We start from the raw sequence: 23,905 nt of genomic DNA on the forward strand, positions 1-23,905 counted from the left end.
TCGATGGTACCATTAGCAAGGATACTTCAAACGACTTTCTTCACTCCAACTAGATGGGTACCTGTATGGGAGGTATACATACGCAAAAGGCGGAGGAAGAATGGCAATCCACCGCCAAAACGGCCTCAAAATGGCTATGGGACAACCTTCACCGAATCAGGCTTACTGTTCTCTGTATATAGCACTGTTAAAATAAGTTACAAAAACTTGAGTGCAGTGCCACATTTTTTTTTTGCGTTTCACAATGAAAACAAAAACAAATAAAAAACTAGAAAGGCAACATTTGCGAACAAATACAACATGTTTCGCCCATACTCCTTCCAATGCAAAAAATTGGACTGTCCCAAAATAACACCTGGCAAAATTGAAATTTTAAGACAGTACTTCTGCTAAAAAAATTGCCAAGTCATCCCAGTCCGAAAATGAGATTTCCCAATACAAAATGGCAAAAGAAAACAAACATTAAGGCCAATATCAAATAATGAAGAAGAAAAAACATAGGGGTATTTACCCATTCTACCTGTATACCAAATTTCAGCTCAGTTGGTCAAGGGACGACCGAGCTGAATCGATTTGAAGATTTGACAGGAGAAAAAAACATTACGAACACAGTATGTTGCGCCATACTTAACATAACAACAACAAACGGTGATTCCCGGATACCCAAAACGAGCAACACCCTTGTAGCTATAGTAGTAAATATGTTAGCAAGTTTATTGCTGTTTCTGCAGCAGATTATATTTTACAAGAAGGGGTTGCTTGCCTTTCTCCTAATACTAGCACGAACAAACCGAAAAACCTATTTTATGACGAAGATAACGGTAAGCATCGATGGAGGTACTGTAATTTAATACTGTAATTTTAAAGTTAGTAGTTTTTAAAGATCGGGTAGGAGATAGTTTTTCACAAACTGAGGACGACTTTCATGTCCAGCCAGGTTTTCTAACATTAGTCAAACTGGCACAGGGGACGCAATTTAGCAAAAGCTTATCTATTTCAGACCCCGAACCCCCACCACCCAAACCATGAAAGTACCAACAATGCTCTCGGGGTAGCCCATGAGAACAAAGTTCAGAATCTGCCCCCATCAAAGCTACTGCCCGCCATGCACTGTTCACGCGTGGCCAACACGCTGTGATTGGTAGAAATTGAAAATGTGTTTGTTTAGAAGCCAATCATATTTTTGCTTACTTTGACACGGGGTTGATATCTAACTGTCTGAACATAAGCCACACATGAGCCTTTCCCACGGTGTTAAGAACCTCAGACGATTATTCTATCGAGGGTCCCGCTCGCAACGACATGGCTAGCACACCAAAGCTCCAATGTTCCGGTATTCTCCTTATTCTCCTAGGTCTTATGAACATCCACTGGAGCAATGAAGAGAAGATCCTGTTGGTACCTATGCCGATGCTCAATAGCCACTGGATGGTAGAGGCGGCAATCGGGCAGGCGTTAGTTGACAAGGGCCATGTCGTCACGGCTGTTGTTGAAAAGGACATCGTAGACAAACGACGAGCAGAGAGGCCCGACTTCATGTTTGAGAGATTCCAAGATCACGGAGTCGGGAAACGCCTTCGGGAATTCCAAGATCAAGTTTTTGTAATGGCAACTCCGATGTCTATCACTGAAAAGCACCGGGTACTTCCATTTTTGTATGAATCGCAAAAGGAACACTGTAACCATCTCTTGAACGATGAAATGTTTGGGATCTTGAAAACAGCAAACTACAGCGTTGTTATTTCTGACCCCATCTTTTTATGTGGTACAATATTGGCAGCAAACATCAGCGTCCCCTACGTTGCCATTCGGAGTGCTGGTGGCATCGCCCTCGACAAAATGGCTGAAGCTACAAGCGTACCGCTCCCCTTTGCATACGTGCCCTCAATTTTACTTGATTTTACCGACCAAATGACTTTTTTACAAAGAGTGGGGAACGTTTTGACCTTCGGCTTTTCATCCATCTCGCGTCAATGGGTTGAGACAGGCGTATTTGACTATCTTGCTAGTAAGTGTCTTAGCCAGAAAGACACTATCCAGAGCTTGATGTCAGGCACGGATTTGTGGCTGTCTCAGACCGACAATGTGCTGGACTTTCCCCGTCCCTCCATGCCCAACATGGTCCAGGTTGGCGGGCTGACCGTCCGTATCGGCGTCCCGCTTTCTGAGGTTAGTTTTCTCTTGAAGAAATAGGACCTGCCTTTATACAAGATTACCTAAAAACTTCTTACGTTGTATTTAAGAGTGCCAATGGACTCGAAAATAAGAGAAAAACTTATAATTCGATAACTGAATACGTGACAATACATGCCTCTCTTTCTGCCATGCTGGCCGCCATTGTTTCAATCTCCACATTGTCATTATAACAATATAATAGAGCTTACAACATTTGTAGCAGATTTCGCCAATAGATTTGGCATATAAATGAATCTGAAAAAAAGTAGTTTCTATTTGCTATAACCATCGATCATTTCGGTCTAAGATATATGGTTCAGTACATAATGTAGATACTACCGCCATGCAGTATCTGTATTAATGGCTGGTGTGTATAAATATATATTCTCCGAGCGTACCGTTGCTTCCGGCGATTAGAATCGCAATTTGCTGAAATCAGTTTAAATGCTGTAATTTCAAAACATTTTTGTACACTTGATTTTTGGTCGATCATACCTCAGTCGCTACATTATCCATAGCATGATATATCATTTGGAAGCTTACCAATTATCCTTTACAATGGTACCCCATATGCTATGGTCGTACGTTTATATAATTATGGTCAAACGGTACGGTATGAACACAAGGGTCGTTTATTCTAACTGAGAAATCGAGGGGAAAAGTACTAACATTCCCCAATGATCGCATGTTAGTTTTTTGGCGACCCCCCGGGGATGGACCCTGTTGTATAGTACTGATTTTGGGTTGCCAAATATTCTAGAAATTCCAGGAACGCATTCCCTGCGAATTAGGTTTTGGCAACGCCTTGCGGATACGGTTTTTTCATATAAGAGGGAAAAAAAACCCTATTGCCTGGGGCATAGAAAAGGCGCTAATTTGTACACACTGTTACAGCTGTTTATCGATGTTTGAAATAAGCTTCATGGATGTTGCAATATAGACCCATATATCACAGCTGTTTCTCATTGTCTTTGATGTTTTTGCTTCTTGTAATAATGAATGACATGCTTGCACAGGCCAATAGACTCCTCGGATGGGTGGAGCAGTACTAAATCCACATAACCATGCAATTCCTGGGATCTATCTATTACACAGTTGTCATGAGCCTAGCGTTTTCTCAATGATTACACAAATAAGGTTTGCATAAATTATATCAGCTAATTAATCTTCCTGCCAACAACTTATATAATACCAAATACGTTGTTCAAATAATGAAAGTTTTATCCTAGCAAAGAAAGCTATTGTAGAATTTCCTCAAAAGTTATACAAACGAGGCCCTCATTTGCATGACTTATGTCTGATAATGCTGAACTTTACCAACTTCTTAGTGTTGCAAGTATGAAATTCCTATCTTTAACCACTATGTAATTATGGTATTTTCTCATGGATTATGTAAATTATGTCTTTATTTGCATAATCGACATCTATCGATATTCTACTCTTTTCCAATTACATATACCACGAGTTTGACCTATAACCCTGCTAGCCAAACAAAATGATATGGTTGCCCGGCCCAACTGGACATCCAGGTATTTCAAGTCTTGTTGAATGTCATTTATTTATCTAGGATTTGGAGGGTTTCATGCAGTCGTCTTCAAATGATGGGGTGGTCATTGTCAGCTTTGGGTCGATGATCGGCACGATGTCAACGGAGAAGAAAGAAATATTCGCAGCAGCCTTCGCACAGCTACGTCAGAAGGTGGTGTGGCGGTACGTGGGAGAGAGGCCGACCGGTCTGGGCAACAACACCAGGCTGATGTCCTGGCTGCCTCAGAATGATCTACTTGGTGGGTAGCAAAAACGAATCCAAAACAAATCCAATACTTCATTGCATTTGCCACGAGCTCTGACGGCAGAGTCTTAACCTCCGGGTTGGGGAGGCTATGGTTAAGCCATGCAAAAACATTCTCTTCAAAATATGTTTACCTACATTTCAAACCTGAACTTACCTCAACTGCAAAGCTAGATTTTTAAAAAGTTTATTTCGGTACAAAATTGGTGGTCTACTTTGCAATTTTTAGAGATAAGATTACAAGATTAAAATGACACCATGAATTCACCCTCTGTCCTTGTGGGTCAAATCGGCCGATGAGAAAGAATTTAGGGGTCAATTACAGGGCAAAACATGGCAAAGGTCACAAATAAAATTAGCATCCTTCTGTTATCCCTAGCAGAAAACTAGATATTTCTCTACAAAATGTCCCCAAGAAAACAAAACTGTTTAAAAAAACAAGAGATGAAAATTAAAGTCGGGTATGCACGGTGCACTTTATTGCGGAACTAAAATGGGGTCCCTCCTTTTTCTTAATTACAACTTATTTATCTATCAAAAAATAAGAGTATGATTTCTTATACACATGATAGAAAAAACAGCAACTACAAAGTATATTTCCCTCCCCAATAGTAAACAACACAATCTTGATTGAGGGTGTAAAGCAGAATATTAATGTTGGCTTCTGTTGCCAAAAGCAACAGCAACGACGTCAAAATAACGTAAAAAGAATGTCATATGTTTGTTACCTCTTTACAAGCTGGGATTCACCATCTTGTATCCGCCAAGTTGAATTTTCATAAATACATTTTGCAATTAACCAAAACGGACCAAAACGTTCATTTGGATGTTTTTTTTAGATACAAAGTAGAGATGGATTTAATGAGACGATAAACGGGTTTTTCCTTATGCTAATGATATGGTGAACCATGAAAGATGTTAACAAATGACGTCATGAAATTAGCTTGATTTTTTTTAAAATTTCAAATAGTGAAAAAAACTAAATTTCATAAAATGTATTTGTTGTGAGAACATCGGTTTAGTTTTGCAAGAAAACCTGGAAAATACGTTGTTAAAACCGAAGTAAGCGAAATTACAAAACACATCTGTCTGAAACCCGTTGCAATGGCAACACGGATTTTATAAACTTCAACCAATATATTTTGAAATTGTTGCCAAGTAGATTTTTTTGAAAAGTCAATAAATTCGGTGGTTCCTGCGTAAACCGTTCAGTCGTTGCACGACATAAAAGCTGGTACGGGCCTCAAAAGCCCCTCCCCCCGTTTGAATAGAGTTATCGATTGTTCAAATTCTTCGTCTGTGACGTATTCATCAGGTATCTTCAGCTGCTGTCGTATCCAGAACCGTACCTATTCAGTTCCGTGCCCACTTAATGGTTAGGGTTAGATTGGGCAAGCTTCTGGATAGTCCCCGCGTATCGCACAAACCAGCACTGTGCCTGGACAAAGCACAGTCCTGGACGCAACAGCTGCTTAATTTGCACAAGCGATTTATGTTGATACCAGGAGTTCACTAGCTACAAGTCAGCTCTGGATGTGTTATAGCTACAGACACTTGAAGACACTTGACACTGGCTGCCACAAACCAGGGGGGAGATGAGCGGGAGGACAACGAGACAACAAACAAAACATGGCCGGTTGCCAGCGCGCACCGAAAGATGTAACAAAAGCACATTACCGTACCTTACCCAACTCAGAAACAACCCCATATAGTTGGTCTATCAAAGAATTTTAGAAGAATTTCATCAAGGTAAAGGTAAATGGTTTTATTGTCACTGTTTGTAACATGCTTTCACATAATTCAGCCGACATAAGGAAGTGAATAGAAGTGTTCGATTGTATTGTATTGTGAGTGAATTGAAATGAATAAACCAATGATACAATTCTGTCAATTGCTTTTCCCTGCCTTGTAGCTCATCCCAAGACCCGTGCCTTTGTCACTCACGCTGGATTGAACGGTGTGTACGAGGCCCTTTACCACGGCGTGCCTATGGTTTGTCTACCGCAGTTTCTGGATACTCCTGGCATCGCCGCACGGGTCGTGGCAAGGGGACTGGGGGTGAGGTTGGACTTGATGACAGTCACCTCGGATGAGTTGTCCCGGGCCATTACTCATGTTCTCACCAACAACAGGTATTGCTGAGTCGTATGTTATATGTATAAGGTAGCGATTTAGGCAAATTCTTCCGGTATTACATGTAATACATCAATGTTAGAGTTTCGTAAACCCATACCTTCTCTAAAATGTAAATCTTCATGTTGTTAAATGCAGCTGTTGGTGAGAGGTCTTTTAGACAATATGTAACCAGTGTACTGACCACTGTAGGGCCCCTGGGGAGCTGACATGTTTGCCCCAGCGTGTCTGCTATTAGCTGCCAGCTGAATTTTTGCCTGATTTACTTATCTTCCAAATGCAGCAATAATGGAATTCCCTTTATTTGCAACGATGAAAGTATAGTATTCTCTCATTAACTATGGAAATTATATTTTCATTTGTATAATTGATATTTATCGATATTCCTCAGATACACATTCCGCATTTTAGATTCTGATTTACATACTTCTAGTGTCATTTTCTTTCAAACTCTTTCTGGCAGGAAAATGCATGACAGAATTTAAAAAGAAAATTCACAATAATGCGTAAAACAAGAAATTTACAAAAACACATTTCATTGAGGTACGTTTTATTCCATTTCTTACCTGCTGTTGTATTCCGCCCTTCCCTTAGTTACCGTGAGACCGCAGCCCGCATGTCCCGTCTGTACCGCGACCAGCCCCAGTCGCCCATGGAGCGAGCCGTCTGGTGGATAGAACACGTCATCAAACATGGCGGACTGCCCCATCTCCGCGCACGCGCCGTTGATCTGCCGTTCTACCAGTACTACCTGCTGGACGTGGCTGCGTTCCTGTTGGCCATGTGTTCAGCTGTTTTGGGTTCCGTGTGGTGCAGCTGTTCGCTCGTCTGTAGGAAGTTTTGCTGTAAAACCAGCGGCAAGATTAAGTCTCAGTAAACGGATAGGATGCCATATGTCACACGACTACACAAGAAATATGCGCATAATGAATTATTCATGTCATCTAACTACGATGTCTTGGAAAACTATGTGAACTTGTGTTTGAGTTTGTTCGAATCCATAATTAGCTTAACGCTACTCTTCCTGTGGTTCATTCAACACATGTTTCAAGAAGAGACTCTGTAGATTTAGATGGAACACAACACAGTGTTCATTTTCTTTTACTTAAATTATGTTTACCCTAATGCATTAGGCCCATGTTGGGCATAGATATGCAACAAAGTTCATTGCCATTGTCATATTTATATGCATTTTCGATCTTTCAAAAGTAATGTGCCAATTATTACTTGTGTTTGAATATTGACAGTGCTATTATTCAAACCTTAATCCTCAAACACCCGAACCCTTTTTTGCGACTAAAATGACTGAACGGGGTCAAAAATGACCCCAAAATGTTTTGTTCAGTAAAATGTCCCTTTTCAGTTTTTCGCTGATTTTTATCCGTACATTGCTTCATCAATGTAAGAGGAATGTTTTGACATGTTTAGGTATGAACAATTCCCGTTCTTTATCATGTAATTTTGTCATGGGGAAAATTTTTCATGGGGAAACACTTGGGTGGGGAAATACTTAAACATGTTGGAAAACTGCATTGGAAAACTTTTGCATTGGAAAATTTTCATGTGGGACAATTTTTCATGGGAGACAATTTTTTTGGGGGGAAACAGTTTAACTTGGGGAACATTTTACATGGAAGACACTTGCATGGGGAAACTTGCACATGGGGTCAATATTTCGTGGGCGACATTTTTTTATGAGGGAACACTTGCGTTGGGCAATAATGTTACCAAGCCTCGTTTTCGATCCAAGATGCCACCGTCGTCATGGCAGTTCCGGTGGTCGAAGAGTTGCGTGATGGGATATATAAGGAGTTTTATAGAGTATTTAATGTTTTTTTTTTTTTTGATTCAGCTTATAATATATACTAAGCACTAACGCAGTGGCCAGATTCCTTCTTGTGCTGACTTCAACAATTGGAAGCTCGATGCAAACAGGATCGACGGTGAAACACGAAATAATTAAATAGAGAAATGCTGTTATGGGACACGCCTTTGGTCCAAACCTGGACACCATACGGTCGGATGAGGGTTATACTAACAACGAAATACATACTAACGATGAAATTGCCACTTATACTTGTCTCTGTCATTTTATCTGCATTTATTACTTAAAGCGCAAGACGTCGTTTCGTATACTGTGTTGCCAGGATTGTTTTTTGGAGCGGTATACACCGTGCACGTGAACAAGAGCGTAATACACAATGACAACATACTTGTGTGCTAGGGACTTATGGATATGTGAAGACATTATAGGAACCAATGAAGGGGAGTAAAACTTTGAAAAGCTTCTATGCTATACTTAATATACCCCAAATTTATGCTCTTACTTCGTTCTTTATAAATCCGCCATTAGTTGAGGGCTCTCTCATTCTTTGAAACTCCTGCCGTGCTGACTGGTTCTCAAATGCCTGATCGGAAAACAGTGATGACGACTTTTATATCGATTGATTACAGTAAGTGTTTATTTACATGGGACGGTCAGTTTTCTTGAACGTCTGAACTTTGAACGTCCCCGAAAATTGGTTAAAGTTCAAGCAAAGAATGTATGTGCAAACAAACTTCTTGACTGCGATTTTTTTCCTTGAAAATTCTAACTAAGGTGTCATTTCAGTTACTTCAGTAGTCTAAGCGACCAAATTCGCCCTGCTAGCACATAATACATTTTGCATTAAGTTTTTCTGACGGATAGGGAGGAAACAGTGATAAAGTATTTTTAATGCTTAATTAAACATACTGTTACTTCAATACTAGTTGTAAGTAAAAATCCTTTCAACGCCTAGGAGTGGTACATATCTCCGTTTCTACAGCCATTGCTTCGTACAGGTCATTACAGTTGAGGGTTGTCTAGTGGGAGTGCGAGGCACACATTACATTGTTTTATTTTATACCCATAGGCCATTGAACTGGTTATCTAAAACGCCGATATGACTACAAAGGTCTACAGGTAGAGCTGAGGACATCGGGCAGCTGACTAACGTTTGACCTTGTGGACTTTGAATGTCCTTGAAAGTCACGGGTTGGTCACGAGAAACGTCCGTGTTGCGGTCGGTCACGAGAAACGTCCGTGTTGCGGTCGGTCACGAGAAACGTCCGTGTTGCGCAGAACGGATACACATACATACTTGCTGACTGCGTTTTTATTTTCAAACATGGCTACAGTAGTCACCTGGATAACTGAGTCGGCACTAGAGATTTTACAAGTCTCTGGGATAACTCTGCAGACGGTTCTTGTCTTCTGCACGGTCTTTCTCCTGGCATACGCAGTTTGGAACCGCCCAAGAAACCTGCCTCCTTACCCGGCAGGACGTGTGCCTGTTCTCGGGCACATCCTCGCCCTGGGCCGAGCGCCTCACCTTAAGCTGACGGCGTGGAGGCGGCAGTACGGGGACGTCTTCACCGTCAGGATGGGGATGGAAGACGTGGTGGTTCTGAATGGCTACACTGCCGTCAAGGACGCACTCGTGGACAGGTCCGAGCTGTTTGCGTCTAGGCCTCCAAACTACATGTCTGATTCAACAGTTGGTTTCGGGAAAGGTATAGCAATTTCCATTTTGTGTATTGTCAGATTGGAATTATTGGTTAGTTTTGTATTGAATCGTATTCGTGCACAAAGAAGCATGGGAAACATCAGTGTCTTCTCTGCACCTTCGGGCAAGCGGGTCTCTTTCCATAAAGACAAGTAAAACACTGTCACGTATCGTATGTCCACCATGAGTCCCAATGGGACAATTATTGCATCCGTGAAACGGAGAGTTTTTAGTTAACTGGTGGGTGTTTGTGAGGGCCGCATCGTTCCGCTCATTAACATTAGAATGCTATACACGTCAGCAATACCAGAAATTGGGTAAAAAGTGATAGAAGTTAACATCAAAGGTCAAATGCAGGTCAGAGTTTGAAAAACTTATCATAAATCAAACATCACAGAGAGTACAACCATGGATACGCCTACTAAATCACGAAGGGATTCATGGTCTATTTTGCTTGTATTTTAAAAGTAATGTATTTTCCTTATCTTGTTTTTTTTTCAATAGCGTTAAACTGAAAAGCTAGTGTGGCGCATGTTACTGTTATAATACTGTTAAAATAAGAAGGCACATGGAGTCATTTAATAGAAACCTGGTCATTAACTACCCATGTTAAAAAGTATAGATAGGGCATATGGTCAATGGAAGAGGGTACAAGGAAGTATTGTTTTTGGTCTGTATGTTCGCAGTTATACAAGTAAGAGAACTTATTGCGTAATCAATGCAATTAGTGAACTTAGTTCTTCGTTCGGTTGTTGAAGGAACCGACTATACTTTATTAAAGTTTATGACAGCGTACTCAGCTTAGTGTGGATCATTAACCTTATAATATTACGTATCAAGGCCGCCTTTTTTGTTTCTGAAGACATTGGCTTTGCACCCTGGGGAACCAAGTTGAAACAGAAAAGAAGGTTTGCAACTGTCGCCTTAAAGAACTTAGGCATGAAGGTCGGACCCGGCAGCATCGAGGAGAGCATCCGAGAGGAAGCAGGCTATCTCCGCAACAGGGTAAGATAAGATCAAAGTAGAAAGTACAAGGTGGTTAAATTAGGGCTCAAAAGTCACAGACTTTTTTCGAATTCGAGTTATTTTCTATCACGTTCGCGTATTCAATTCTAGGTCACCAGAGGTCATATGCAAGTATCCACTGAAAACCTGCGCCAGCATGACCCTTTCTCACTGACTGCCTCATATCAGAACAAAAACCGACTTTTTCACAAATACAAGCGGTTCTGGACAATACATCTTTGCTGACATTTTGCTCATGTTAGTCAACATGTTAAGAAGCTACTGACGTCATTGTTTGTGAAGTGAAACATTTCAAGGATTGTTTACGTCGATATTAGTTACTCCCTCCCCCTGTCCGTGTGGTTTGACATGCATGCAAACACCATTTTAATATCGACACTAAAAAAACGTCTAATTTACCTCATTGACGGTTTAGAATGAAGACAACGGTATCCCCAAGGTTTCTGTCATAGGGATTTTACGAAAATGCAGACACTGTTGAAATATAGTTCTTGGAATATGAAAAACATGCAATTTTTGCCTTTTCCCGATCTTAAGAATATTTTAGTTCAAAATATAAAATGAAGGCAGAGGTATAAATGACATGGCACAGGTCCAAATTATGGTTGTACATGTATCTGCCAACCAACCAACCAACCAACCAACCAACCAACCAACCAACCAACCAACCATACGTAGTTCTAAGCATCCGTTGACTGGTGTTTTCCGTTACAATGAGCAATGAAAAAGAATCAAGGCATTGTTTGGAATCTACGATCATAATACAAAGACGTTGTATACAACAAACGGATGTTTAAAAAGAAAGAGAAAAAAGAAAGAGAAAAAAATAATTCCCTGAAGGATTCGAACCGAGGGCCTTCCAGCCTACACGTAACACTTCCCGTAAGTTCTACGACCTTACCGATTGAGCTAGTTTCACTAGGCACCTTTTGAGGATATATAATGTTTTAACCTCACTGCATGGTACAGTTTTATTTTCATTTACTTGACAAAACCAGTTTCTTCTTGTTCAGTTTTGTGGTATAGATGTAATATGGCCATGGATGCAATGTGCCACTTTCCAAGAACCATGGATCGCATGTAATTTTGGATGCATGTTCCATGATTCCAAGATCCATGCTAATCAAATCATTTTCGCTGTGTTCAGCGAAAATGAAAAAAAAGAGTTTCAGTAAATTTTGCTGCCAATTGATATCAGTTGTATTGTTTTGATTTTCCCGTTCTAAATGTGGGATTCATCAGCCTCCAGACAAAAAGTCACCCGTTTTTTTTTTTTTTTCTACAGGAATCGAAACGCTGACATTTAGCGCATACGCAACAGAAATTTTATTTCATTTGAACGAGAGGATCGTTTTGAAACTATCTCGCTATGACAATTGGACAGATTTACAGGCCCCCCGGCATTCACTCGCGGGAGCCCGTGGGCGCCTCCGGTAACCCGATACCCCCTTAGTGATTAGGACTTTACCTTAGCGACTGACAGGCGTATTAATTCCGTCTTTCTGTGTTTGTCTGTCTTTTTCTATCTTTTGATGTCTCTTTCTCTCTTTCTTTCGGTTTCTCTGTATCTATGGGTTTTTTTTGGGGGGGGGGGAAGAATTACAAAGCAGTAAATGAATGAGTGGCGTCTGCCTTTGATGTTGTACTGAAACTCCTGGTTAAAGAAATTGAAATCTGCAGGTACAAAAAATTGAGATTAAAACTTCAACTTTTAAAGCATAAAACTGCATGGCTTCCTATCATATTTAGATTGCCGAATACGATGGGCAGCCATTTGACATCTCAGACGATCTGCGCGTTGCTGTCGCAAACATCATTTGTTCTATGGTGTTTGGGAAGCGCTACGAGTACAACGACAAAACGTTCCGTGATCTCTCAACATCTGTCGGGAACGTTTTAGCTGAAATTGTAGCAGGGCAGATCATCAGTGCCTTTCCTCTACTACGGTTTGTTCCAGGAAGTGAGTAGAAATTAATGTAATCCTTTTAACGTCGGTCACATAGGTCGGACGATTTCTTGTCGTGGCTTTTTTTTTTGCTTTAGAAATGGGCTTGATAACTGACAGTCACCAAGGTTCAACAGCAAATTTCTCTGTTATAAGACAAAGTAATTGCGGGTATAATGAAACATACACACTTTTCATAGCTATTACACGGAATGGATTGGTAAAGAAAAAATTCGGCAGCACTCAATTGTTGAAAACATTCATGTATAGAAATAATTGTTTAACATTTCATTTCCTTGCTGTTTTTCAATTTCATTTCCTTGCTGTTTTTTTATTTTCCCCAGTAAACCGGGGCTATAAGAAAGTGCTCGAAGAGACTTTAAAGATAGATAAAGTGTTGTGGGACGAGATAGCTCGCCACCGAGAAAACTTTGATCGCGAGAATCCGCGAGACTTCCTCGACTTCTGCCTGCTGGAGCTTGAACACCAGGGAAAGGTTGATGGTCTGACGGAGGAGAATGTCATGTACATCGCTAAAGACCTCTTCTTTGCGGGAACAGACACAACTGCCACCACCCTTCTATGGGGTCTGCTCTACATGACCTTGAACTCTGACATCCAAAAGAAGGTACTCACCGCTAACCAAGCCTTAAACGTGACGATCTAGTTTTTTGCCTTGGAATTGTATCGAAATTGGGCAAATTTTGTCGTAGGTCATCTTTTCAGATTTTGATATTGTACAGTTTTCTAACAAACATTGACATAACCAACGACTGACAATGGCCCACGATATCCCCTTCCGTAAAAAATGATCATGCATTTGACGTCAATCGTCCACTTTGGTCCAAACAGGTACAGGATGAGCTTGATGCCGTTGTTGGTGGGAGTCTGCCAACCCTGGCCCACCGTTCCCAGCTACCCTACGTGAATGCCTGTCTGTTGGAGGTCATGAGGATCCGCCCTCTTCTTCCCTTCGCAGTTCCCCATGCTACAACACAGGACGTCAAAGTGCAAGAGTTTGACATTCCTAAGGAAACACAGGTATGCGAAATTATTATTTAGCTTTTACAGATCATTTGTTTACTCAACATAGCCGTACGCTTAAACGAATGACCCCAACTTTTACAGGTATCCACATAACTGAGTGCTGAATATGTGCTCAATTAACCTCTGTTGATATCGAGGTGATGATTTGCTTGTTTTTTAAATGTGGTCTGGTCTAATGTTCTCTATGGCCCAGGTGCTGATGAACCTGTACTCCCTCCACATGGACCCCGCCTACTGGCCTCATCCGGACCGGTTTGACCCCGAAAGGTTTCTGGACGCGGAAAGGAACGTCATCAACAAGCCTGAGTCTTACCTGCCTTTTTCAGGAGGTAGTTATCAGCCTTAGAGATACTACTCTTGGAGATGTATTACCACAATAATGATGACAGCATGTTTTTAAACGTATGAATGATAGACTTTGGTATATTTTTATTAATATGATTATGCTGTTACAAGATAAGTGCAGTTTATGGTGATGAAAGCAAATATACAATTTCAGTCATGTAAGAATGTGGAATCTTACTACATGTGCTACATGACTAATGTATGACTAATGTTCAAAATCTTCACGTTTCTTAAGACAACTGTTATTGTTAAGACGGATGGGGCTTATGAGACATACTTTATATTCTATCTTTTTGCTACCCTAATGTCTTATCTAACTATTGTACATTCTTTCCAGGCCGACGCGTGTGTCTTGGTGAGCAGCTGGCCAGGATGGAACTTTTCCTGTTCTTCTCGACCCTGCTGCAGTCCTTCAGCTTCAAGACGCCAGAGGGCGCTTCTCCTCCAAACACTGCCGGAATCCTTGGTTTTTCGTTGAAGCCGCAGCCGTTCAAGCTATGTGCGATACCACGTTAGTGTTTGGATTGCAAGGGCAAAAAAATCACTTCATGAGTGATGAAAATGCATTGCCCTTCATGAGAAGCGCTAGGTATGCAAGAATGAACAGGCAATTTAGCCATGTTTATATAGAAAACAACACGGTGTATTCCGCATCACCCTCGGTCCCAAACCTCCTGCGGGTCGTCGGGCGATCCTACCCGCGGTCAGGCTGGGACCGAGGGTGGTGCTGAATACACCGTGTTGTATTTTATTTATGTCATACCCACCCGAGAACACACATTGCAATGCGGAATGCCCCAGAAGTTGAGGACGTTTTGTATCCTAGAACAAAAAAAACTGTAACAACATTGATTCCAACCTCCGAATCCAGTATTCGAATTTTCGACGGCGGCGCAACCGACGCGCTCGAAATGCACTCTAGATATTCTATGGAAGCACGTGTGATACAACTTAGAACCCCGTGTGATACGGATAATTATCATACGGTCCGGAACATCCGTATCCAACGTTTTCGCGGCCCAGGTATGGCATAAAATCCACTATAATATTAGTCCACGGTCATCGACCCCATTAGTTCTTGAAGTACAGTTACGATACACGTTAGATTGACACTGACAGGTATGATTGTGCTTCACACTAAGGCCACAGCAAGTAATTTTTATGGATGACATCAGCGCGCTCATTAATTTTCGCCTGATTTCGAAATAAAAAACAAATTTCATTGCCCTCCGACGGTGGTCAACATGCCAAGAATTGGCAAAAATTGGCAAATATGACGTAAACGTTGACAGTCTAAGGTGTTTCATTGCATATGAATACCCAGTGTAGTTCCTGCCCATAATGGTATGACAAGCTGTTTTCTGCGTTTGTTCTAGTTAATTGAGCTGTATACACATCTTCAAGAACATTTTAATGTTGACAGTCTAAGGTGTTTCATTGCATATGAATACCCAGTGTAGTTCCTGACCATGGTATAATAACAAGCTGTTTTCTGCATTTGTTCTAGCAATGACATTATATAAATAATGGTGGGGTCTAGTTAATTGAGCTGTATACACAAGGTGTTTCATCGCATATGAATTCCCAGTATAGCTGATTCAGATGATGATACAACAAGCTCTTTTTTGCATTTGTTGCAGTTAGTCTATTGAGACGTATACACATCAACAAGGACATGTTTACATTAAATAAAGGAGATTTTATATTATATATAAAACCTCATTGATTGAATACAAGAATAAAAGATCTGTTGGTCATGATATCATATTTCGTCGCCTCAATTCTTGTTTTACAAGATTTATGATCTCAAAATTTGAAAATATTGGAATCTTGTTTTTTTCGGCCCGCCTTGTTTTATTTCTCGCCCTATCTCATTAAATTTGGAGTCTGCGGAGGCTGTCATCCATAAAATTTACTTGCTGTGGCCTAAGTTCTCAGTTGGGTTAAGGCGGCCCAGGAAGTATTATTCCATGCATATCAATTCAGATCCTGTAACTTTCGATAGCCTTGTCGCACCACGATGAAACTTCACACAGTTTTAGAACTACTTAAAACGCATTGAATAAATTATACTTTAGTTTTTCTACAGCTAGATTTTGGGTTAGAAATACACATTTTGGTTAAAAATAGCTGTGTATTTCATGGGTTTACGCGCGCAGGCGGTAACACCAACTTTCATTATGATATTTTACAAGAAGAGAGCTAACCTCATACAAATCATTTTTGTCCGAGGCTATTTTGTTTAAAATGACGATTAAATTATTTTTTTGGGTCAAAAACATCAGAAACCACTATTTTTGGGTCATATTTTGTTAAAAATTCGCCCCAGTTTAAAAAAAAAAATCAAAATCTATGCAAAATAGCCCCGGACACTTTTGATAAGAAAGCTATAATGAAGAATATATGTGTAATCGCCAACTTACAGTTTTTGAATTTGCCGCCTTTAGTTTAGATTAGCATAAGTTAGTCTCCCGCCACTGGTACCCTCGGGAGACCCCAGCAAGGCTAACCCGGGGGCGGCTGGAATTTGGGACAGAAGGAAGCCATTGCACAAGGAAGACGGAGGTCAGAAATGGGCCTGGAGATCATTTCTCCAGGATATCTAGGCTTGGAGACAAACATACTCCAAGAAGAAGAAGAAGGATCAGAGGCCTGGAAAAGGAACTTCCAGGAGACTTAGGACACTTAGGCCTGGGGTGAAGACTTCAGGAATTTCAAGAAGGATCAATTAGGACTGGAAAAGAAGATTCCAGGAACAGGAGGACAAACTCCAAGACATCAGAGGACAGTCAGCCAATGGCCGGGAGACCAGACTAAGTTTTACAAAATCAAGAGCTCACTTTGGAATATACAAGAACTGAGGAGAATCACAGGACACAGGAATTCACTGAAGACACAACAAGGGACTCACTCAAGAAGATTCGGACAAGGGAATAAACCCAGAACTTTCCAGTTTAGTTGGCGGCTTTTGTATAACTACTAACATTGCTTAAATAAACCGTCAAAACGTAAGTCTGCGAGTGCTTGTCCTCTCTCTCTCAAGACTTCTCAACAAAGACAAGGTGAGTTCAGTCAAAACATTCTCTAGACCCCGACCTGGCTTCAGCGCTGAGAGTCAGCGCGCCTACAGTAAAACTTACGGTCGATTGGAGCCAGTAAAAGTGGTTATAGGACTCTAACGAGTAAAAGAAGAACTGTCATTGTGATTGTATACAGTTCCAAGAATTACAGCAAATGGGCTGTGGTCAGCATAGGAAATTGATCTGTCAAAGCTGAGGAACTGTTGCAAGGCCTGCATGTGTTTTCTACAAGGAAACAAAGAGCTTCTTGAGTAAAGAGTTATGTGATACGCTCAAGTTGACATGTTGGAATGCACAGTTGATTGATGATCTTGCCTAGGAAAGAAAGTGTAAGAACCCCATGACCCAGGTCACCTTACCGTAAAACAGCTAATTGTCGCAAGAAGTTACCATTGTCTATTTATGCTTCTGAAAACGGAAGAATTTAGACGACTGTCAAGTACAAGGACATTAGGCAAGAGCGTACTGTACTACATCACACGTGAATACCTCCGTCCAACGGCAAATACCACCAAGCAGAACAATTAGTAGTTTTAGGGTATCATGAGTGACGGCACAACTGTGGTATAGAACAGGCCTGACTGCTGTGTAAGCCAGGAGAACTGGGTCACTACATTACCGTAGAACAGCAAATAAAGAGGCTGTTTCTCCCAATAAAGGGGATAAACAGAGCTTAGGAAATAAAATGACTGATAAAAGGGAAGAAAGGGGCCTCTCTACGGTCAAAGAAGATGTAGAAGAGGAAACAGAAGGGCTACAAAAAAGAGTCCCAAAAAAGGCTGATTGGCTCCTGGAGGAAGACAGCAGGAGAAAGAAGAGTTATAGGTCTTCAGTGCTAGGACAACTGACACACAAGGCAAATGCAGTAAGGGCACTGATGGAACAAAATGAGCTGCTTGGCGCACAAGTTGCCTTAGAGGAATGGCAGCATGCCTACTTTGACCTTGAAGAGTCACATGGTCAGTACCAAGCAACTCTCGATGCCGACCAGATCAATGAAGATACAGAAAACTGGGCCAAGCCACATTTCGAAGAGCTGGACCAGTTCCGGGATGAGGTACAAGAGTGGATTAAGACACAGAGGGAAGCACAAGATGTCAAGCCCTCTGACAGCATATCACAGGCGGGCTCGGGTATATCTAGTGTAGCCTCGAGTGCAAGGTTAAGCGCCAAGCTCAGGAGAGCGGAGCTCACTGCCAAGGCTGCGGCCTTGGAGGAAAGGGCGAAGCTACAAGAAAGAGAGTTCAAGATCAAGAAAGAGGAGATGGAGTTGGCTAGACAAAGGGAGATGTTGGAAGTGAAGATGGAGTTGGCACAAGAGGATGCCAAGCTACAAGCGCTAGACGAATTTGAGGGAATAGAGTCACCCGCTGTACCGAGAACCAGGAATGTTAAGCCAGAAATTGTAGAGCCTAGACGAACACCTAACGATTCCCGGAACCTGAACCCGGAGGCAAGGGATTTCCACCCAACGCTTCATGACAGGAATGGGCAAAAGAGTCCAACCCCCGAGGAGTTCCTGCAAGGGTTGGTGTCCCAACAAGCGGAAGTCACCAAGCTGATGATTGACCATAATAATCAGGCCAGCCTGCCAACTCGAACCATCAGAGCCTTCGATGGGAACCCGCTTCAGTACACCAGATTTACAAGAGCATTCAAGCATGCAATAGAAAGCAAAACCACAGACGCAGAAGAGCGTCTTGGTTATTTAGAGCAATACACAACAGATGAGGCTAGGAGGCTGGTGAGCAGCTGCACACTTATGGCGCCAGAAGAAGGCTACACAAGAGCAAAGGAATACCTGCGAAGCAGGTATGGCACATCATATAAGATCAGCCAGGCCTATGCCAGAGAGGTATCGAAATGGCAAGAAATAAAGCCAGAAGATAAGGACGCATTGAGGGAGTTTGCGCTCTTTCTGCAGGAATGCGGAAATGCTATGGAAGGGAAGGACCACCTGCAGGAGTTGAACCACTACAGCAACCTGAAGTTGTTGGTGACAAAGCTTCCTTTCAAGCTGAGAGAACGCTGGAGAAGACGGTCCCATGAGATAATTAAAGAGCGTCCAGTCTCATTCTCAGACTTTGCTACCTTCGTGCAGAAAGAAGAGGACGTGGTCTCTAATGAGGTCTTTGGTGACCTCAACAACAGAGAGAAGAGCCAAGGTTCTAGCTCCAAACAGAAGTATGGACCACGGAGAGGTTCAAGCTTAGCAGTAGCTAGGGCAGCGGACAATGCAGAAGCTGAGTCTCCAGGTGACTGTCTGTACTGTGCGAAAACCAATCATTGCCTGAGTGACTGTAGGGTGCTCGGCGCTAAACCAATGGACGAACGCCTGCGGTACATCAAAGGCCAAGGATTGTGCTTTGGTTGCTTGAAAGCTACATCACACCTGGCGAGGGACTGCAGGCAGCGGGCAGAGTGTAAGAGGTGTCAAAGATCTCACCCCACGGTGTTACATCGGGATGCTGAAACGGTACCCAAGAAGACGGCTGCAGTAGGACGAGTACTGCGCACCAAATGCAGCTGGGAAGGAGTGCCACCTATAATTCCTGTGAAGGTCCGCAGCAGGACCACAAACATCACAGTCGAAACATATGCTTTCTTGGACTCAGGAAGCGACGTGGTATTCTGTACCGAGTCCTTAAAGGATCAGCTGAAGACAAGTGGCAGGAAAACCAAATTGACGCTGAATACAATTAATGACACTAAAGCAGTACAAAGCGAAGTCCTGGATGACCTGGAGGTCATGAACTTAACGGGAGAGAACGTTATTCCAATCGCCACTGCTTACACACAGGAAAGGATTCCAGCTTCAAAGGATAACATCATCTCCACTGAAGACCTTAAGGCTTGGCCACATCTCAAGGACGTAGACGTGCCCAAAATAGATGCCAATATAGGCCTACTTATTGGCAACACTGTACCGAAGGCTGTAGAGCCCTGGCAGGTAATCAACAGCATAGATGGTGGACCATATGCTATCAGAACCGTGTTAGGATGGTCCGTAAATGGGCCCCTCAGGGGGGCCAGTGACGATAAGAATGTCAACAGGATCACCCTTGAGCAGCAACTCACGGAATACTTCAACAAATACTTCAGCGAAACCAGAGAGGATAAGAAAGAAATGTCAGTTGAAGACAAAAAGTTCATGAACATCGTGTCAAAGGGAACAAACAAAAACAATGGCCACTATCAAGTACCATTACCATTCAAAAATGGTAGGCCCAAGCTGCCGAATAACAAGCAAGTAGCCCTACAACGAGCCCAGCACCTAAGGAGGAAGATGATGAGAAATGAGAGCTTCCAACAAGAGTACACCCGGTTCATGGAAAAAATAATAGACAAGGGCTACGCAGAGAAGGTACCCACAGAGCAACTACAGGCTGAAGATGGACAGGTATGGTACGTTCCCCATCACGGGGTGTACCACCCTCAAAAGGGAAAGATAAGAGTCGTCTTTGACTGCGCCGCCTCATACGCCGGCACCTCACTCAACAAAGAGCTTCTACAGGGTCCAGACCTGACCAACACGCTGTTGGGAGTGTTAACTCGGTTCAGACAGGAACCAGTGGCTTTGATGGCGGATATAGAAGCAATGTTCTCCCAGGTTAAAGTACCGTCGGAGGACAGGGATTATCAGCGCTTCATGTGGTGGCCGGAGGGTGACATAAACGAACCGCTGGAAGATTATCGTATGACAGTACACGTGTTTGGAGCAACGTCTTCCCCAAGTTGTGCAAACTATGCCCTGAAGAGAATAGCTGAGGACTGTAAAGGAAAGTACAACGAAGAAGTGCTAAAGGCACTCAAAGAAGACTTCTACGTGGATGATCTACTCAAGGCTATGCCAACAGAGAAGCAAGGACAATGCTTTGCAAATGAGATGCGAGAAGCATGCGCCACGGGAGGGTTCAGGCTCACCAAATGGGTTAGCAACAGCAGAGAAGTACTCAAGACCGTCCCAACAGCAGAGATGTCGGAGGAAGTAAAGGACCTGGATCTTGGCCTTGACAAGATGCCAGTAGAACGTACATTGGGTATGTTATGGAATGTGCAGACAGACATGTTGGGCTTTCGCAACGTCGACAAAGACAAACCTGCAACAAAGAGAGGAATACTGTCAACGGTAAGCTCGATGTATGACCCACTGGGATTGATCGCTCCTGCTACACTGCATCCCAAGCTGATTTTGCAAGACCTGTGCAGGGAAAAGAAGACATGGGATGAAAGGATCCCAGAGAAACACGTCAAGTCATGGCAAAAATGGGAGGCAGAACTACCGTTGCTGAGTCGCAGATTTGAGGTAGACAGGTGCGTGAAACCGGTCGGATTTGGAGACCCTACCTCAGTGCAACTACATCACATCGCAGACGCAAGTGAATCAGGGTATGGAACAGCTTCGTACATACGTATGGAGAACCAAGATGGCAGAGTACACTGTGCTCTGCTTATGGGCAAGGCCCGCGTCGCTCCGCTAAAGAAGGTCACCATACTACGACTGGAGCTGAATGCGGCAGTGGTAGCAGTCCGTGTGGACTCAATGCTCAAGAGAGAGTTAGACCTCAAGGTGGACAGAACGCATTTCTGGACCGACAGTACTACAGTATTGCGATACATAAATAATGAGACCACAAGATTCCATACATTCGTGGCCAATAGGCTAGCAGCAATAAGGACAGCATCAAATCCAAAGCAATGGCACTACGTGGAGTCTAGTTTGAACCCAGCAGACGACGCGTCGAGGGCACAATCAATTGAAGACTTCATTGACAACAGCAGATGGGTGAATGGCCCACAATTCCTGTGGGGCCCAAAGAGCGAGTGGCCGCAGTTGCCAGAGGGTCTTCAAGAACCACCACAGATGGACCCAGAAGTCAAAGTGAACGCCATTCAAACAGAGGAACCAATGCAGTCCAAGAACCCTATGGATGCTCTCATCGCACACTACTCAAGCTGGTATCGCTTGAAGAAAGCTGTAGCTTGGATTGCTAAAGTGAAACAGTCCCTGAAGCAGAAGAGTAAGTCCCCAGGAAAGACAACATGTCAAAGGTTGTCGACAGGCGACCTAGCACGAGCAGAGTTGGAGATAGTAAGGCACGTGCAACGTAGTCACTACAGCGAAGAGATAGTGTCCCTGCAAAGAAGCAAGGGATCAGTGAAGTCTTGCAGCAGTATCTTCCAGCTGAACCCTAAGTTAGATGAAGAGGGTATCCTCAGGGTAGGAGGGAGACTGAGACAAGCAACCCTCTCGGAAGAGATGAAGCATCCAATGATGCTCCCGAAGACGTCCCGAGTGTCAGAGCTAGTGATTCAAGAAATCCACGAAGACAACGGACACTTGGGGAGGAACTATGTGACATCCAAAGTGCGAGAACGCTATTGGATCCCTCAAGTTAACTCGCTAATCAGACAAGTAAACGGCAAGTGCGTTACTTGTCGCCGTCATCACGGCAAGACAGGAGAACAGAAGATGGCGGATCTACCGTCCTTCAGAGTAATACCAGAGAACCCACTGTTCACCAACGTGGGCGTAGACTACTTCGGCCCGTTCGAAGTCAAACGAGGCCGCAGTATTGTAAAACGATATGGAGTCATCTTCACCTGCACTACGACACGAGCGGTTCACCTGGAGAAAGCAGACTCCCTCGACACAGATAGTTGCATCAATGCCTTGCGGAGATTCATCGCAAGAAGAGGACAAGTGAGGATGATTATATCCGACAATGGTACAAATCTAGTTGGAGCAAAGTCGGAACTCAAGAGAGAGGTCCAAAAATGGAACAACAGCAAGATACATGAAAATATGCTGAAAGAAGGGGTAGACTGGACCTTCAACCCACCTTCCGGTTCCCACTTCGGAGGAATATGGGAACGGCAAATCAGAACCGTACGCCAAGTGCTGTATGCCATCAGCAAGAACCACCACCTTGATGACGAGGGATTGAGTACGTTGTTCTGTGAAGTAGAGTATATCATCAACAGCAGGCCAATAACACCGGTGAACATGGAAGCCAACGACTTAGAGGCGCTAACTCCGAACCACCTGCTGATGCTGAAGTCTAAGACAGATCTTCCACCCAACTTAACGGAGAAGGGAGACCAGTACGCAAGACGCAGATGGAAACAGATCCAGTACATCGCAGACCTATTCTGGAAGAGATGGGTCAAGGAGTATCTACCCACTCTACAAGGACGCCAAAAATGGGGCAAACAAAGGAGAAACTTCGCAGTAGGAGATCTAGTGCTCCTGAAGGATGAGAACAACCCACGAGGCCAGTGGCCGATGGGCAGAGTAGTAGAAGTGGCTAGTGGCAGCGAAGGATTAGTCCGACATGTCAAAGTCAAGACACAGCACAGCACCCTAGAACGGCCGATAGACAAGTTGTGCCCAATACTGGAAGAAGAACAGGAAAACGTCTAGAGACCTGAATTCCAGGAGGATCTTGTTCGAACTCTAGTATCATAAGAGAGTATAATGCATGTAACAGCAACGTAGTGAAGTAGACAACCCTATATGGACTTCAGCCGAGCTTATTTCAATTGCATGATATTTCTACTAACAACTATTTGAAACACAGTATAGTCATTGTGTAAGGAAGTTGGCTTTATTGCATTTATGTAATGTAAAATTGTCGTAAAACGGACAATTGTGGGCCAGTGTAATCGCCAACTTACAGTTTTTGAATTTGCCGCCTTTAGTTTAGATTAGCATAAGTTAGTCTCCCGCCACTGGTACCCTCGGGAGACCCCAGCAAGGCTAACCCGGGGGCGGCTGGAATTTGGGACAGAAGGAAGCCATTGCACAAGGAAGACGGAGGTCAGAAATGGGCCT

The 23,905-nt window shown here is 42.9% G+C and overlaps 3 protein-coding genes across 3 annotated transcripts; all 3 read left to right on the forward strand.

Annotated features, from left to right (window-relative positions):
• Positions 1-1,302: 1,302 nt before the first annotated feature.
• On the forward strand, positions 1,303-6,977 carry LOC136425847 (UDP-glucuronosyltransferase 2C1-like). The gene is made up of 4 exons (XM_066414783.1): positions 1,303-2,175; positions 3,743-3,962; positions 5,880-6,099; positions 6,695-6,977. The coding sequence occupies exons 1-4, from the start codon at positions 1,303-1,305 to the stop codon at positions 6,975-6,977; spliced, it is 1,596 nt and encodes a 531-aa protein (XP_066270880.1).
• A 2,188-nt stretch (positions 6,978-9,165) lies between these two features.
• On the forward strand, positions 9,166-15,752 carry LOC136425996 (cytochrome P450 2D4-like). The gene is made up of 7 exons (XM_066414914.1): positions 9,166-9,634; positions 10,490-10,632; positions 12,403-12,613; positions 12,943-13,226; positions 13,451-13,639; positions 13,839-13,974; positions 14,328-15,752. Exons 1-7 carry the CDS (start codon positions 9,250-9,252, stop codon positions 14,504-14,506), a joined length of 1,527 nt encoding a protein of 508 aa, XP_066271011.1. The 5' UTR covers positions 9,166-9,249; the 3' UTR covers positions 14,507-15,752.
• A 645-nt stretch (positions 15,753-16,397) lies between these two features.
• LOC136425848 (uncharacterized) lies at positions 16,398-23,494 on the forward strand. The gene has a single exon (XM_066414784.1). It carries the CDS (start codon positions 17,756-17,758, stop codon positions 23,492-23,494), a length of 5,739 nt encoding a protein of 1,912 aa, XP_066270881.1. The 5' UTR covers positions 16,398-17,755.
• The last annotated feature ends 411 nt before the right edge of the window (positions 23,495-23,905 follow it).

Source organism: Branchiostoma lanceolatum, chromosome 19 (assembly GCF_035083965.1).
Source record: "Branchiostoma lanceolatum isolate klBraLanc5 chromosome 19, klBraLanc5.hap2, whole genome shotgun sequence".
In the NCBI taxonomy this organism is placed as follows: Eukaryota; Metazoa; Chordata; class Leptocardii; order Amphioxiformes; family Branchiostomatidae; genus Branchiostoma; species Branchiostoma lanceolatum.

Coding starts and splice junctions, on each gene's coding strand:
- LOC136425996 (XM_066414914.1), top strand. CDS start 9,250: ATGGCTACAGTAGTCACCTGGATAACTGAGTCGGCACTAGAGATTTTA. Junction 10,633..12,402: donor CAGGCTATCTCCGCAACAGG/GTAAGATAAGAT, acceptor TATCATATTTAG/ATTGCCGAATACGATGGGCA. Junction 13,975..14,327: donor TTACCTGCCTTTTTCAGGAG/GTAGTTATCAGC, acceptor CATTCTTTCCAG/GCCGACGCGTGTGTCTTGGT.
- LOC136425848 (XM_066414784.1), top strand. CDS start 17,756: ATGACTGATAAAAGGGAAGAAAGGGGCCTCTCTACGGTCAAAGAAGAT.
- LOC136425847 (XM_066414783.1), top strand. CDS start 1,303: ATGGCTAGCACACCAAAGCTCCAATGTTCCGGTATTCTCCTTATTCTC. Junction 2,176..3,742: donor TCCCGCTTTCTGAGGTTAGT/TTTCTCTTGAAG, acceptor TTATTTATCTAG/GATTTGGAGGGTTTCATGCA. Junction 3,963..5,879: donor GCCTCAGAATGATCTACTTG/GTGGGTAGCAAA, acceptor CCTGCCTTGTAG/CTCATCCCAAGACCCGTGCC.